The 18,439-nt window shown below is 33.5% G+C and overlaps 1 protein-coding gene across 2 annotated transcripts in view; it reads right to left on the reverse strand.

The window, feature by feature from the left end:
• LOC145662189 (uncharacterized protein CXorf65 homolog) overlaps window positions 1-18,439 on the reverse strand; it is a 38,468-nt gene continuing 20,029 nt past the window's right edge. For both annotated transcript variants that reach the window (XM_081727520.1, XM_081727521.1), the window contains exons 3-5: window positions 10,342-10,461; window positions 2,169-2,290; window positions 1-269 (exon numbers count right to left, since the gene is read on the reverse strand). In XM_081727520.1, the coding sequence (XP_081583646.1) occupies window positions 249-269; window positions 2,169-2,290; window positions 10,342-10,461 (263 nt within the window). In that variant the 3' untranslated portion in view covers window positions 1-248. The remainder of the gene's footprint in view (window positions 270-2,168; window positions 2,291-10,341; window positions 10,462-18,439) is intronic.

Genomic DNA, 18,439 nt, shown 5'->3' on the forward strand with positions numbered 1-18,439 from the left:
TGCAGTTATTAAAATATTTATTAAAAGAACACTTTTAGAGTTCACAGTTTTAATTTTTCTATGAATTTCTCCCGAATATTACTCTTCAACAAATGTTGGTAGGAACTTACAATGAACTTTGTTCTTTATTCTAAATGTTCTCTGAGGTGAATATATAAAAATATAAATATTAAATAGTCAATATAATGAACCAAATTTTGAAGCAAACCACAAGTTATTTCTTCAAGTACACACACGAAACAAGATGATTATTTTCTACCTCTGGTTACCTGTTTTCGAAAGAAAAGAAATACTTTAGATATATATATGTATTAAATTTTATATAAAATATATTTCTAGAACAGCAACATTTTAAGCTGAAACTTATCATATTTAAGATTTTCGTTATAAGAGAAGATGAATTGTTCACTTGATATAACCTTATAAACGACCAGAACAGACCAAGACCAGAGCTCATCCAATACGTCTTTGTTTAGCGTCTGCAGAACATAAATATTACTAAACTTGTTCCCACTATCAATCCTTCGAAAGTAGAAGGTATTTAAATACAAATAGACAATGTAATATACTAATTTTGTCTTATCATGTAATAATTTTAGAAACTTCATTGCATGAACCAGTGATCTTTAACCTTTTTTCGCGTACTGCTAAAGATATTTTCCCATTCAAGTGTGTATTTCCAAATATTATACATGAGGATATTATACATGAGGATATTATTATATCATAAAAATTATATTCTAGATGTATTTTAAACAACTAAGAAAAGTAACATATACGTAGACTCATTCTCCAACAATGCAACATTGTCATATTATATTTATTATACATAATGTCCCAAAATGATGTTTACACTATTAGAACGTTAATAATAAAGTAATAATAAGGCAAGTATGACCTTTTTTGGTGCCATATACTCTAAAGTTAAAGTATGTTCAAAATCACCACAATTGGTAATAATACCAGTCTATAATCTACCAGTTAGACAAACTACATATGAGGCGTAGGATGGCGTAACTTTTTTTTTTCTTTCTTTCAAAAATGACATTAAGTCTTTTCCATAAACTTGAAACCATAAGCTGTTGGATGGCAAAGTTGCGTATCTCAGAGTTAAAAATAAGCCAAGAGATAGTAGCACAAAGAACGTCGCAAATTCGAATTCACGATGACCCTGCACGGCACAGTGGCGTAAGTCAGACAACATTTGACAAGAACTACTTTACAAATTGCCTCGAGGCTTCAGCAAACTAAAGAAGAAGAACGTAATTGACTTGTTGCCACTTATACCACCACCTATCCATCATCACTACTTCTTGTCTTTAAAGGACAGTGACCAGCATGAAGATGATGATGATGATGACGTGTACTGTGACAATAATGATGATGCATAATGTCCCAGTACGCCTTCCTTAATTCATGTTTTTGTTTGCATTGATGTTGCCACCTTGTTTTATATTACTTATTTTTTCGTTCATTTACTGTTGTGCATTGTTTTTGTTAACATACTGTTTCGTTACACAAGGGGTTGGATGGCAAAGTTGCGTAAGTCAACATTACTCGTCATTTTAGATACTGATTTTACGGGTGCTTAATTTGAAAAGTATTCAAAGAAAGCTGTGTCGTCAAAGTGAGATTCTTGGGATGTTTCTCAAGGGTAGAACGAGTCCTGGGACCGGACGACACCCGTCTGATTTTAAGAGAAATAAAAATGAGAATTTTAGCTTTTTTGGAGAGAGAGTGTGTGTGGGTAGGAGAGAGGTGAGGAAGAGGAATTTTTAACATATTGTCGAAATATCACTTGGTTGCCATGACTTTTTACCCAACTATTAATTTCTGATAATAAAAATAATTTTATTAGAATATTAAATAGCATATTATTTACCACATTCTACACAAAATGAATAATTCTATGCATTTGTACTTCCCTTTTATCGTACTCTGTTTAATAACAGAATACAAATGTCCATTAAAGTTGACATAATAGCATAAAGAAACAAAGCTAAGCTATTATCTTGCTATTCAATAATGACAATAAACACAGTATTTTGCATACACAAGAACTAGTAGAAAATTCAAATATGAGAATTTACATTTTAATCTAATGCAAAGAGTATTTAAGCTTGAAGTTAGTACACTATATTGAAATGATAAAACATAATTCTACGAACCCTGCTGCCTGGCCTTTTGGGAGAAATAGCCCTACGACTAATCTTTGCACAGATTTCAATATAACCCTTAGCGCTTTTTGATAAGAAAGGGGTATAGCTTGTAATATTCCCATCACCATCTCCTGTAATGAATCAAAACACGTAAACGAAAGTAAGAACAATTTATGTTTAACAGCCCATGGTTACTGTATTTTACTGACTATAAGATGTCCTTTCTTCTTCGAAAAATTGCTTCCAAAATTCAGGTGTGTCTTATACTCGAAATTAATATAAAAATGTTCAGTGTTAGATTCAAAATTCCCGCCAGTCTTAAAAAGGGCCATATATTCATCCCGCAAGAAACCTATCTCCATCTGGAACATTGGATTCAACTGGCAGCAGCAGTGAATCGATGTGACGAACATGAGTTGTGAGGATTCACAAGCTTGCTAACATTGTCTCCCTCCCGCCCCGTTATCACAAAATTGCTTTAAAATTGCTTAAAAATTAAGATGTCTTATAGTCTGTAAAATATGGTGTATCCTATAGGCTAAAGGGAATAATAATAAAACAATTGTGATTTATGAAATAAATTGTAAAATAATATCAAACACTATTCTTAGACTAGATTCAAATGCATGCATAGTTCTTTATTTATTTATTTATTTATTTATTTATTTATTTATTTTACCTCGTCATTCCAGTGTTTTCGATCAGTCAACTATAGTGCTAATCACGATCAAGAAAAAGATATTGAATTTTATGATCAAATTTTAATTATTCAAACCAAGTTAAAATTAAACAATCAATGGGCCGATATGCGGCCCCTCAACAATTAAACAATCAATGGGCCCCTCAACAACGTAGGGAGATATGCTGTATATCATCTACCAAGGGCGCTCATGTTGTGGTTTCCAAGGGGGGGGGGGCAAGTATAAGCGACATTTCAAATATAGTTTCAAATTTTGTTGTAACTATTCTAAAAATTCAATTGAGTTTTCGATATTCCGAAGTACAATTTCTTCTAGGGGGGACGAGCGCCCCACCTTGTTCCTCCCTAATGGGCGCCCTTGTCGTCTACCTGTGATTAAATTTCTTACCTATATTTACTCTGACATACTAACCTACAGATATCACGAACAGTAAGATAAGATAATTTAATTAGAATTTTTAACTTTCCGAAGAAACTTCTGTACTCTTCTAACCAGAGTCCAGAATATATGAATGCAATATATGGATTATCAATTTGTATTGAATTATGTAACATTTTAATAAAAAATTTTGACTATAATTTATTAAATATTCTATAGTAACAATCTATTACAATAAGTCACAATAAAACTTACAATAATAAGATTATTAACCGAAATGACATAATTACACTGCATTCATATAAATTACAATTTAAATATATAATTATAAGGTCAAAGAAAAACTATTGCCCAGGGATTAATATAAATACAACTATTCTTAACAGAGTTTTCTTAATTGCGATTACTTTTCCTACTTTTTAATGTACGTTGTCATTACTTTTTAATTGATTGCAATTAATACCACACAACTATGCTAGCTGGCTACAATATTTCTCAGAATATGAATCCCTGACAAATTTATACAGCGAAACCTCTACTAACGGACACCTCTATAAAGCGAACACCTCCCGTAACGGACATATTTTGTAATCCCCAAACACTGTAATAGGGGAAAAAAAAACATATTGGCAAACCTCTGTAAAGCGGACACTCTCTAGTGCGGACACGGACAGTCTTTTCTCTCTTTTATAGGTACTATTTACCAGGCCCGTGCTGGCCCACCGGGACACCGGGACGTGTCCCGGTGCGCCCTCCGAAACATAAACAGTATAGATAAAGTTACAAGTTTTTAGTAATAAATTCTTACAGTTTTATTGGTAAAGAACCCGTGAAAGGTGCAGTGCGCCCTTTACATTAGGCGCCCTTGCGAGTCCACATCAAAGATGAACGATTTTATTTACTCTTCTGTATATTACAGTTCTGTACAATAAATACATAGTTACCGGTACTATTGGTAAAGAACCCGTGAAAGGTACAGTGCGCCTTTTACATAAGGCGCCCTACGAAACATCACATTATAGATGAGTGGTTTTAGTTATCCTGTGTACCAGCTTTATATAGTAAATTCATATAATCATTGTTAATAAAGAAACTGTGAAGAATACAAGGCGCCCTTTACAATTCATACAGTTGCTATTGGCAGAGAACAGCTAAAGAGTATAATCACTTACAAAAATATTATAAAGTTATGTAGCTATAAAACGAAACAATGTGATACATCAAGAATAGTTCGGATAGTCAAACGTATGATGCATTCATGAAATACTACACTGACACTAGTCCCTAATTTACGATTTTTACGGCATCGAAGCTTTCACAGTCTTAATATGCGTCCATATATCCGAGCATATTGATTGTTCCTGTGTGTTTTAAATCAGTGTTCGGATAGTCAGTACCTATTGTAATTCTAAAATATAGCTATATTAATTTCCGTAGATTGTGGTCTTCCTGTCACCACGGCACGGCGCGTACTCAGGTTGTGGATCGAGGAGAAGGCCTCTGGGATATAGAGTTTAGCTGCGAATATACTCAATAAGCAGTCGCGAAGAGACAAGGGGCGATCCTCCAGCTTGGGGATTTGGTGTTGGGCTAACAATTCATCCTATGGAAAAAAGGCTTGTTCAGATATATTCGCAGAATCCTCGGATCAGAACTGATAACTTGGCACGAACTCAGCAAAGTAAAATCGACAAGAGAATTGGAACATGGAAAATAAGAAGTTTCTATAGGGCAGGCGCGTTAAAATGTGTAATGAATGAGTTTAAAAATAGAAGATGGAACTAATGGAATATCAGGAAGTTAGATGACAAGAAAATGGAGGAGTCAAGTCGGGAAATTTTACGTTCTTTTATGGAGAAGGAATTAAAAATTACCAACTAGGATCAGGGCTTTTCGTTCACAAACGAATACGTAATATCAGCAATTACATGGGTTGAATTTGTTAATGTTGGTTTTTATTTTACTTTTCTTAAGGGTCGGTGATGTAATATTATTGTTTCAAATGTACATGCCCCAACAGAAAATAAGGATGACAATAAAAAAAAGTTTTTACGAAAGAATAGAACGGGTATTTGATCATCTCCTGCAATATCATATGAAAATTCTGTTAGGGGGTTTCAATGCGAAGGTAGGACGAGGGGGTATTTTCAAACCGATTATAGGGAATAAATGTCTGCATAAGGAAGGTTGTGACAACGGCGTTAGACTCGTGAACTTTGTAACATCCAGAAATTTTATCGTGATGATTACAAAATTCCCATATCGCGACGTTCATAAATATACTTGGACCTCACCAGACGGAAAAATCATAATCAAATCGATCACGTTTTAGTAGAGAGAAGAAAACAGTCTAGCACAACTGATGTTCGGTCGTTCAGAGGAGTTGATTATGATAATAAGAGAGAGACTATCGTTGAATAAAGGAAATATTCAATATCTGAAAACTGAGCGGTTTAATTTAAAGAAATTAGAGGAGAGTCAGGTGAGAGGGGAGCCAGATTGAAGTGTCGAACAGATTCTCGGTTTTAGAATATTCGGAGTGCACTAGTGTTCAGGATACTTGGTTGAAATTACAGAAAACGTTAAGATTTCAACAAAAGAAATATTTGGACAGGCAGAAATACGTAGTCACAAAGCATGGTTCAACGAGGAATGCACTAAAGTAGCAGAGAAGAGAAAACAGAAGAAACAGCGTTGGCTACAAAATCCGAACGAAATCACTACATAAAATTTCACTGTCATCTGGCGGAAAACTTCCAAAACTTTTAGAACAAAGAAACGCGATTTTTGAAAGCTAAAATTAACTTGAAGATAATAGAAAAAATAACTTCCGGACATGTATAAATGCATCAACGGACTTTAAAAAGGCTATCAATGCCGTGCATATATATTAAAGAAAGCTAAAGAACAGTTCTCACTGATCAGGATAGCATTTTAAATAGATGGAAAGATTTCTTTGACGATTTGCTTAGCACATAGCCAAAAACTAATGTGCGTGGAGAAAGTGAAATGCATACAGCATAACCGTATATTCCAGAAAATAACCGGACAGAAATAGAAATCACTATTGAAAAATTAAAGAAACACACATCTCTGGGTATAGACGAAATTCTGGTTGACTTAATTTTAGCTGGGGTGGGGAATTGTAGAGCAAAATACGCAAACTCATTCTCCTTATCTGGAACAAGGAGGAATTACCACAAGAGTGAAAAGAATCAATCATTGTTCCAGTTCAGAAGAAAAGCAACAACACTGGTTTAATAATTATTGAGGCATTTCTCTTCTGTTAACATAAAATAAATTTTCTGAAACATTCAATCAGCAAAATTGACTCCATACGCAGATGAAATTATTGGAGATTATCAGAGCGGATGTAGGTAAAATTGATCAACTATCGACCAGATATTTATTATTCAATAAATACTTGAAAAGAAATGGGAATACAATATTCTGGCACATCAGTTATTGACTTTAGACTAAGGTAGGAGGGAAACATTGTACAACATGCTTACAGAATTTGCAATACCGAAAAAGGTAGATTAATTAAGATATGTTTAAATAAATCCCAAACTAAGGTTCAAGTAGAGAAATTCTTGTTCACGAGCTTTCACGTTGAGAATGGCCTGAAAGAAGAAGATGCGTTGTCGCCATTATTATTTAACTTTGTTCTGGAGAACACTATAAGGAAAATCAAAGACAGGAATCAGATCCTAGAGCTGAATTGTATTTACCAGGTTATGGCGTATGCTTATGATGTAAATTTAGTAGGGGATGATAGAACAATAGAAAGGAATGGAGAAATCGTACTTAATGCTTACAGACATAAGGGTTTAAAAGTAAATGCAGAGAAAACTAAATAAATGGAAGTTTGTCGGGATCGTAATACTGCATTTTATGGATGCGTTAAAATACTAAATAATATTTTCTATTGACAAAGTGAATACTTTCAAATGTCTAGAATCATTATTAACAGACCAAAACCATAATCACAAAAAAATTTGATGTCAACTGAAAGCAGGGATTTCGAGTTATTAGTCAGTTAAAAATCTTTTGTTGTCGCCAATTCTGTTGAGGAATTTGTAGCTTAAAATATAAGACGATAATCATGCCTGTTGTGCTGTATGGTTGCGAAACATTGTCACTGACTCTGGGGGAAAATCACAGACTGTTAGTATTTGAAAACTAGATTCTTAAACGAAACCAATATTCGAACTCCAAGAGGAACGGGAATGGGGAATGGCGGAAACTCCATAACGATGAACTGCATAATTTTATACCGTTTACAAAAACATTGTTAGGGTCATCAAGTCTAGGAGGCTCAAACGGGCAGGTTATGTAGCCAGAATGGAAGAAATTAGAAACGGTTTCAAAGGTCGAACTGGAAATCCAAATAGGAAAACGAAAATTAGGAAGACCGAGGCGCAGATGGGAGGACAATATTAAAATGGTTCTTGCAGAGATTGAAATATAAAGTAGAAACTGGATCCAGTAGGCTAAGGACGGAAATCAATGGATAGCTTTGGTAAATGCAGCACTGAACCTCTTGTGTCCATAGGCCATAGAGCTATATTAAGTTGTTGATACATTTAGCTTCTTTTTATTTAACAGAAATGTTACTACAGGAACTAAAAAGTTTTTCTCTAGTAAAGAAGATTTCGATTCAAGGTTTCCACAAATTAGCTATTTACGTTAATACTAAAACAAATCTGGTGGTGATTTTGATATAGAGAGGCAACTATACTTTCTTTCAATATATATATATATATATATATATATATTCCCGTTTGTATGGGCGCCCTTTTAGTAGACTTGTCCACCGCCCTCATTAGTATCCCAGCACGGCCCTGCTATTTACCTCCGTGTTACGACACTTTCTCTAGAAACAAGTTGAAAAGCACAGTAAAAATACATTTTTAATAATTCATACATGTGTCACCAAGGAAGCATTCTGACATTTTGCCTCTTCAACTGTTTGTTCAGAAACCCAGACGAAGCGTCTCTGTTTAATAATACTTTCATGTCCTTTGCCTGCATTCGACTCCCACCCAATCTGTTTTAGACGCAAAAGTGATTGACAGTTGCCCGCCCTTTGGGATTACACGTCATCCTACTGTCCCGCTGGAATCTCTAATCAAGCAGAAGACAAGTTTAATATTTTTTGCCCCCGGGTACGCATATTGTCTCAAAAAGACACTACTGGACTGCAATTACTACGCAAATTAAAGCAACATACTGAAAACGTAGTAAGTATTAATAAGTATAAAGTGCAGAGAACTATAACATCTTATTTCCATGTTGTGCCTCGAACATAGAATATTGGATGGCTTAGGATAATGCAGGTACAGTAACATTTTTGTAATATTCGTAAATACATGGTTCATACAAAATATTTTTCTCCAATTGTAAATTACCTTGTTTACTAGTTTACGTAAGAAAATATTGAGACCGCTCTAAGGCGAACACCTCTCTATAGCGGACAATTTTTGATTCCCCACATCTGTCGGCTTTAGAGAGGTTTCACTGTATACGTATATGTATTGGATTTCCTCGTATATGGAATTGGATTTCCAATACTTGAAGACGATAGACTATAGTTTGCTTGGAAGCTGCTTTTGTTTCAAAGTAAAGTTCGTAAAACGTACGATTTATCAATAAAATACACTTATAAACACTAAAGTTAAGTCGCTGGAGTTAAGTCACTAAAAATTACAATAATCATTGAAGAATTCATAAAGAGCATTCTTTTCCTCACTTCATAAAACTTTTCATTTTATATTTTTCACAATTATTATCATTCATTAAGTGGAATATTTTGACGTAACTGTCGGTAAATAACATTTACTAGTGTAATGAAATCACGGTAGTATCGGTAGCTTTATTGACAGTAATACTGATACTTCTGAACGGTTTCAAGATATCAAAAATTCCCTTGTGATGGTTTGTTCATTATTTTCAAACTTCTGTACAAACCCTAGTTTCAATTGCAGAAAATTTTGAGGATAGACGACATTATTGTCTAGTGTGCTACTAGATCTAAATGTTTCTGAAACGCCATTATTCTACTATCTATTGACATTCAAAACAATCTACAACTATTTGCACCAATCATAGATAATAGTAGTTTCGGGAAATATATTTATATCATAGTGATTAGGCCTTGAAGTGATTTAAAACATTAAAATTCATTAAGGTTTGATTGTGTCGATTCGTTCATTAACGATAATTCCTATTAGTATATCCTAATGTATCTCTAGCGGAGAAAGACAAAACTTACAGTATATTCATGTGAATATGGATAAATGTCAACCTAAATTTTGACAAGATAAATCATTAACAGTTGAAATCATAATGATAAATACCTCAAACATTCACAAGAACAACTGGGTTTGGAATAATATGAGCAATATTTAACATAAAAGTAGGAAACATTTACAACAAAGTAAAGCATTGAAATTTACGACAGTAACACACTACATTCTTAAGAGCTGCCATGTTCTCCTCGTGTGAAATTAAGGCTTAGAGGTAGGCAAAATTAACGCTGATACGGACCAAAAATAATTCGTAAAAAGTCATAACAAGCCGTAGAAGCAAATCATTAAATGCCGTAATTAAAGCATAAATTGCAGTTAAATCAATACTGTACTTCAAAACGAATTCATCTTGTAAAGCAATCGACATTACAATAATATAGAGACTAAATAAATAATAAATCAGACTTCAATTTAACAATTAAATATTGTTATAAATTATAGTTTAATTCAAACTGTTAACTATTTTCTTAATATTAATATTGCTTTCGTTCTTAATCTTTGTTTTCTTTTTCTTATGGTAATAAAATATTCCAAATTTGTTAATTTTTTAAAAAAAATCAGAAATTCGTAATTTTAAGGGAGGAAGTATTAAAAACAACACTACTTTGTTAAACAATCACATTTTTAAGGTAATGTCCATGCAGGAAAAAATAAAAATAGTTAAAGATTTGACGAAACTCTAGCTATCCTTGTATAATTCTGCTCAAGAGTGTAAATACTTTTCAAAATTTTTAAATTCTCCAGTAATTTTTAAATTTAGCACATTGTTGTTGGCTTTATACGAGTACATACTTTCCAATTGTACTATATAGTACACTCCTCTTTTCGGAAGTACATCAAGTGCATTAGTCCAAGATGCAACGTCATTTACCTGCTTCATCATACCAGTTTCGTCACATAAATCGAATTCAACTGGAAAACAAGATATTATAAATAGTAATTTTTGTATGTTCCGAATCCGACTCTATAAAATTAATTAACTCATATTCCTACGGATATATATAATTATGAAATGGTACATTATTCTGCTATACAACATCGTTTAAAGCAGTGAATTGTATATTTATTTATGTTTTTATTTTTTGATAGTGTTATTTCTATCATAATGATTATTATTGTTAATTTTTGCTATTTATTGCAGTGAAAATGATTATTCAGGCTATATTTGAAGATTTTCTTTACAAAATAAATGAAATACTCAAGGACTTGTATATAAATTAGTATGTACTGCAAGTAGAACGTAAGGAACAAAAGATATGTTACTGTGTATATTTAACACAAATTTCTTTTCTTTTCTTTTTTTTTTTTTTTTTTTAAATAAGCTTCATTGAATCCTAAGGTGTCTACTGCGTATACCACGTTGTGAGCTCTGAGATTAGGATAAAATAGTTTACATATCGTGGAACAGATAACGAGCTATAAATTATTATTTGGAGAATAGTCAGTAAATACGAAATAAATCTGTAATTAGCTCAGACCCACTCTGTTTTCTGTCATCAAACTTCATGTAGGTCTACGTAGTACTCTTAAAATTAAAATAAAATAAAGGTAAGCAGCAGCTCCTAAAATATATTGCGCTTTGTTCCTTTGTTTTAAATATACGAAGTTGAATTCTCTCTCTTTCTCTCTCTCTCTCTCTATATATATATATATATATATATATATATATATAATATTTCATGTAGATCTACATCTAAGCGGTTAGCGTATGCGCCTTTGGCGTGGGAGACCCCGGTTCGATTCCCGGCGGGAGTTCATGTTGTTCGGATTCCACGTTAATCAGTAGGTCCTGTCTCATATAGCCTCACTGCTGAGAGGGACGTTAAACTCGAAATCAACTCAACATGTAGATCTACGTGTTCTCTTAAAATTAAAAGAAAATTTATCTAATTTTAAAGACAAACGACGCAAAAAAAAAAAAAAAAAAAAACGTAACATAAATGATATGTTATTGGCTGAGGAAAACAATTTAAGTTGCACTTAGCACTCGACAGGAGGATCGGTTTCCTTGTCGAACTTCCAAACTATGATACAAGGAAAAACTATAAGATACAGCGAGAAATTTTATGTTGACTCAGTGTCCTTTCTTAATCTTCTTCTCAAACTGGAAATGGTTTTGAAATTAATAAGTTTCGTTTTCAACGATGACCATTATAGAGCAAAAAACGGTAATAGGTAGCAAGGTATGATTTTGTGTAGTGGACTCAGCGTCCCAAGAATAGGTTTCCGAGATCTTTCTTATATCTCTATTTAAACGGGAAGTGGTAAAAATTTATTACAATTTCGGAGTTTCAATATTGATCGTCATAGAGCAAAAACGGTAAGAGAAATGTCTTTTGATATGGACTCAGAGTTTTAAGAACTCGTTTTCTTCAACTCTGTCCATTCATTTAAACTGAGAAATGCATAGATTACTATTTCCAGTTTTATCACTAATCGCAATGCAATAACAAATGTTAATAGATAGCAAGGAGCAGTTTTTCGACATGGTTTCAGTATCGCAAGAAAACGTTCTATCTCTATCCTTACCTTTTCAGATCAAAACAGGAACTGTAGAAATCTGTTCCAACTTTCGATTTTATAATTCTCATTCTCTTAGAGCGGAAACAATAATAAGTAATGAGAAATATTTTTCATATGGATTCAGAATTTGAAGAACAGGTTCCATCTCTGACCTTATCCTCCTGTTGCAACCGAAAGTGATAGTATTATTACTTCTGATGTTAATATTGAGTCCCCATAATTTGGAAGTCTATCGAAGTTTCACGATACGAAATACAACTCACTTGTTTTGACTTTAATATCACAACAGACGCCACAAATTATATCCGTATGGAGGGAACCAAAGAATGCTTTTGTGATTCGGAGATTGGTGTAGTTTTCTTGGTTATCGAAGGTCGATGTTGGAGCGAAGTGGTTACATTTCCTTTAAAAAGTCTGCACTATATTTGTTATAATATTGTCACGAACTACGTTAAACTCATTTACTAAACTTTTGTCCATGATTGTACTTCTAGTTCATTACTCTTCAAAATGACTTGCAAAGGATGGTGAAAGAAAACTAAATATTTCAAAACTCATTTATGATTAGCTTAAGGACTCTTTACTTGTAAAAACAACTGCTTTATAATTCTGTCATTGAATTTGTTTTCACGTACAGAATTCAACTGCCTTACACAATGTCATAGTGTAACTTCATGGATTCACGAACATGATGATACGAATATATTCTATTAGGTACACGTACGTATTATTTTCACCACAAGTACCTCACCATTAGTCGAAGTACAAAATGTCTTGGATTCTCTAAATCGTGGCATTGCGACGTTAGACTATAATAAGAGGACTACTTCGTATCCAACTTGGAGCCGACCAGAAAATTAAAGTGATAGTTACGAATACTGAGGTGTTTTATCTACAGGATTTATACTATACAATCATCAATAAGTCTACAGCGTAAAAATAAGGTCTGTACTCACTTCATATGGGCCAATGGCTAGTCATATGGTAAATGGAACATTTCTAATCACACGAATAAACATAACTTACAAACATTAAAATCATTCTCTGAAACTCAATTCTTTTCATTTCATCATAAATAGAATGTTCATGAATATTGGTGTAGGAATTATTGATGTCTAGATTTCTAATAAATATTTGATTATTGCTATGACTAGGATACCTAAACCTCAAAATATTGGATTTGATTAGAGTTTTGTGTCCCTTTGAGCAGTAAGGCTATATGAGACCGTTGACCTACAGTTTAACATGGGATCTGAACATGACCTCCTACCGGGAATCAAATCAGGGTGTCCTGCTCCAAAAGTGCGCACACTATCCACATAGTTATGAGGGAGCTCATTCAAGGCAGGTTTTCAAACGCCAAGGTTGGAGTGAAGTGGCTAAATTTCCTTTTAAAACAACAGAGCGATCCCAGAAGCAGATCTAGGCATGTACGTATGCGAACTGAAGCCACATAGAACGCTAAGAGACAGGACAAATATTACCTCTCCGCAGGAGATGAGAGAAGTAGTGGTAGAAGTATTGAGGAAGAGTGAAGAGAATTCGAGACGGAGTTGTATCAGATCGGAAGAAGACGGATCGCGAAATGATTCAAGTGTCAAATGTATGAAGAAAGTCTACTTCAAATCACAATCGGGTCTCAGATCCAATAGATATTAAGGTTAAAATTGCAGTGAGCTAACCATAAGAAGAATATTTGACAGTGTTAAATTAAAGTACGCAGATGAACCAAGCAATCAAAAAGATTGACCTACAGACCTACACTCTATCAAGATTCAACAGACAGTTGATCACACATCGCTACAGTGAAGAAGAAATTATTACGAATTTCTTGTGACAGGCACTACTATTCTTACGGGTAAACAATGGACAAAAAATATATTCACGAGTAATTTTTTTGTTGTCTGTTGTCTGAACAGTGAAATTAGTGTCACCACATCTGAACTTACACTAGTAAACTGACAACAGGAACAGGTTTCACAGTGCGTGCTGTTTTTAAGCTGTTGAGTTTTAACGGGATTTTTCAGTACGCTAAACAAAGATTTAAAACTACCATTTTAGGGGCGAATTTATTCCCTTTTATGAGCACTTTTTAGGGGGTGTATTCGTTCTCTTTTACGAGCACATTTTAGGGGGTGAACTCGTTCCCTTTTATGAGCATATTTTCCAACCCCTATGTTAATTACGAACACATAGAAGAGCAGATAACACATAACACTACGTAACACACAGCAGAACAGATAACACATAAGAGTACGTAACATAACAAGGGTGTACTCGTTCTCTTTTATGAGCATATTTTTCAAACCCTATTTTAACATAGGAGATAACACATAAGATTACGAACACATAGAAGAGAAGATAACACATAACACTACGTAACATAACAAGGGTGTACTCGTTCTCTTTTATGAGCATATTTTTCAACCCCTATTTTAACATAGGAGATAACACATAAGATTACGAACATATAGAAGAGAAGATAACACATAACACTACGTAACACACAGCAGAACAGATAACACATAAGAGTACGTAATATAACAAGGTTGTACTCGTTTTCTTTTATGAGCATATTTTTCAACCCCTATTTTAACATAGGAGATAACACATAAGATTACGAACACATAGAAGAGAAGATAACACATAGCACTATTTTAACATAGCAGAACATAAGAGTACGTAACATAACAAGGGTGGACTCGTTCTCTTTTATGAGCAAATTTTCCAACCCTTATTTTAACATAGCATAAGACTACGAACACATAGCAGAGGTGTATTCGTTTTCAACCCTTTAGCATAAGACTATGTAACATAGCAGTTACGAACACATAGTAGAGCAGATAATAAACACAACAACCTCCATTTTAGGGGTGAATTTATTCCCTTTTATAAGCATATTTTCCAACCCCTATTTCAACATAACAGAGACTACAAAACAGGCGGACATAGCACAGGGGGTGTATTCATTTTCTCCACCCCTAATTGAACATAGCAGAAATTACACTGAGACTACGTAACACACAACAACCTCCATTTTAGGGGTGGACTCGTTCTCTTTTATAATTACTTTTCCAACCCCTATTTTACCATAGCAGAAATTACATAAAAAATTTTTTCAACCCCTATTTTAAGACAATGAATACCTATGTAACATAGCGATTCGATACGCTCTTTGAACCGATTTGGATGAAACTCGGCATATGGGGGTTTTCGGACATGCTGATTACGAATATGACACTTATTTTTACCTGGGTCTTATAGTTTATGTGGGATACGCCGTTTGTATGACACTTAAAAACCCAATAACTCGAAAACGAAGCAACGTAATGAGGTGGTGTTTCCACATCTAGCAATAGGTCATCAGGTACTACATATCCCAAAATTAGTGGTCATCGAGGTCAAAGGTCAAAATACTTAAAACCCAATAACTCGAAAACGAAGCAACGTATTGAGGTGCTGTTTCCAAATCTAGCAATAGGTCATCAACTAGTGCAAGTTCCAAAATAGTGACCATCGAGGTCAAAGGTCAAAATACTTAAAATCTAATAACTCAGAAACGGAGCCACATATTTAGATGCTCTTTCCACATTTAGTATTTGGTCATCAAATACTACAAGTTCCAAAAATAATGACCATCGAGGTCAAAGGTCAAAATACTTAAAACCCAATAACTCGAAAACGAAGCAACGTATTGAGGTGCTGTTTCCAAATCTAGTAATAGGTCATCAACTAGTGCAAGTTCTAAAATAGTGACCATCGAGGTCAAAGGTCAAAATACTTAAAACCTAATAACTCAGAAACGGAGCCACATATTGAGATGCTCTTTCCACATTTAGTATTTGGTCATCAAATACTACAAGTTCCAAAAATAATGACCATCGAGGTCAAAGGTCAAAATACTTAAAACCCAATAACTCGAAAACGAAGCAACGTATTGAGGTGGTGTTTCCACATTTAGCAATAGGTCATCAACTACTACATGTTCCAAATTACTGACCATCGAGATCAAAGGTCAAAGTACTTAAAACCTAATAACTCGAAAACGGAGCAACGTATTGAGGTGCTGTTTCCAAATCTAGTAATAGATCATCAACTACTACAAGTTCCAAAATAATGACCATCGAGGTCAAAGGTCAAAGTACTTAAAACCTAATAACTCGAAAACGGAGCAACATATTGAGGTGCTGTTTCCACATTTAGCAATAGATCATCAACTACTACAAGTTCCAAAATAATGACCGTCGAGGTCAAAGGTCAAAATACTTAAAACCTAATAGTTTGTAAACGGAGCCACATATTGAAATGGTGTTTCCACATTTAGTAATTGGTCATCAACCAGTGCAAGTTCCAAAATAATGATCATCGAGGTCAAAGGTCAAAATATTTAAACGCAAATAACTCTTAAACAGAGTAACGTATTGAGGTGCTGTTTCCAAGTCTAGTAATACGTCATCAACTATTACATGTTCCAAAAGTGCTGACTATCGAGGTCAAAGGTCAAATATTTAAGCTTTAATAACTTTAAACAAAGCCTGTGTGACCTATTCAGTTTTGTACCAAGCAGAGAGAAGTGAAGAAGGAATAAATTTGAGTGGCTTATTTACATTTGTATTAATGAGAAAGAAATCAAAGGAACACAATTTTATCTAGCGCAGACTTTCTGTACTTAATTCTTTAGAACGTTTTAGTCTCTTAATAACGCTAATTGCTATGTAGTCTGTTCTAAAGAATTAAGTTAAAATTCAATGTATAACGCAACTCTGGTTGGTTAAATCTTACGTTCAAATATGTAGTTAATGACCAGAAAAATTGAGACCAGTATAACACCACAAAGGTATAAAATTCTGAGCTGTTTTCTTCTAATTGTTACAAAAATGAAATAGAGTAATACAAAATGGTATAATGGACCTTCATGGTTGGTATAAAACTAAAAAGGGCTTTGCTATAAAAGTGAATAGGTTAGACAAATTTATTCCTTCCTTCGTTTGAGTAGCAGAATATGGTCTTTCTTTGTTTTTCTCTGGTTTGTACAGAAAGTAGACCTTCTCCGCTTTTTTAATTGCAAACAAAATTTATTCATTCTTCAATAGGCCACTCAAATTTAATAGCACAAAAAGGTATAAATTGACCTTCTTTGCTTAAGCCACTCAAATTTATTCTTTCCTTTTTCTGCTTGCTATAAAAGTGAATAGGTCACACAAATTTATTCCTTCGTTTGTTTAAATAGTACAACATGGTCAAGAAATTGGGTAGACCAAAAACACAAAAAGCTGTAACATGCTGAGCTATTTAAAATGGTATTTCCTTTAAAATGGTATTGCTTTTTTCGGTTTGATACAAATTTTACAAAAAGGCATAAAATTCTAAGCCAGTTAAAAATGGTTCTCGTTGGTATAAAAGGAAATAGGACACCCCAATAAATGGCACAAAAAGTATAGAATGCTGATCCTTCTTCTCCTTTTCTGGTTAGTACAAATTTATACCTTCGTTTACTTGATTAGTACAAAGTGTTAATTTTTTCCTTTTTTTCTGCTTGGCTAGTTAAAATGACCATTCTTTGATTTTCTTCTTATTGGTACAAAAAGTAGTACAAAATGGTATAAAGATCTGAGTTAGTTAAAATGGTCCTTCTTCACTTTTTTCTGGTTCATACAAAGCTAAATACTCCATCCAAATTTGAGAAAATGGTTCATGTCCGCTTTCTCAAATTTAGCTCTTCGTTTTGTTTAAATAATACAACATGCACTAGAAATTCTAAGCTAGATAAAAATGGCATTTCTCCTTGGTACAAAATGGAATAGATCACTTAAATTTATCCCTTCGTTTATTTAAATAGTTAATATGGCATATCTTTGCTTTCTTTCTTGTTACTCCATCCAAATTAATTTTTACGTTACAGAAATTCTGCGCTAGTTAAAAAGGACTCTTTTCGCTTTTTCTTTCGTTTATTTGAGTAGTACAAAATGGTATAAAATACTCAGCAAGTTAAAATGGTTCTTCTTTGTTTGGTATAAAAAAGTAGAACACCCAAATTTGTTCTTTCGTTCATTGGGCTAGTATAAAGGTATTCGATTTTTCTTGTTAGTACTTTGACCTTCGATTTTTCTGGTTAGTACAAAAACAGGTCACTCAAATTTATCTCATCGTTTGTTTAAATAGTACAAAAAGGCACAGAAATTCTCAGTTAGTTAAAATGGGTCTTCTTCACTTTTTTCTGGTTCGTACAAAGCTAAATAGCTCACTCATACTTATGCCTTTGTTTATTAGACTAGTTTAAAATAATATAAAATTCGCAGCTAGTTAAAATGGTCCTTTATTTGCTTTTTCTGGTTAATATAAATTTATTCCTTTGTTTGTTGAAATA

Source organism: Thermobia domestica, chromosome 10 (genome assembly GCF_964235325.1).
Source record: "Thermobia domestica chromosome 10, izTheDome1.hap1.1, whole genome shotgun sequence".
In the NCBI taxonomy this organism is placed as follows: Eukaryota; Metazoa; Arthropoda; class Insecta; order Zygentoma; family Lepismatidae; genus Thermobia; species Thermobia domestica.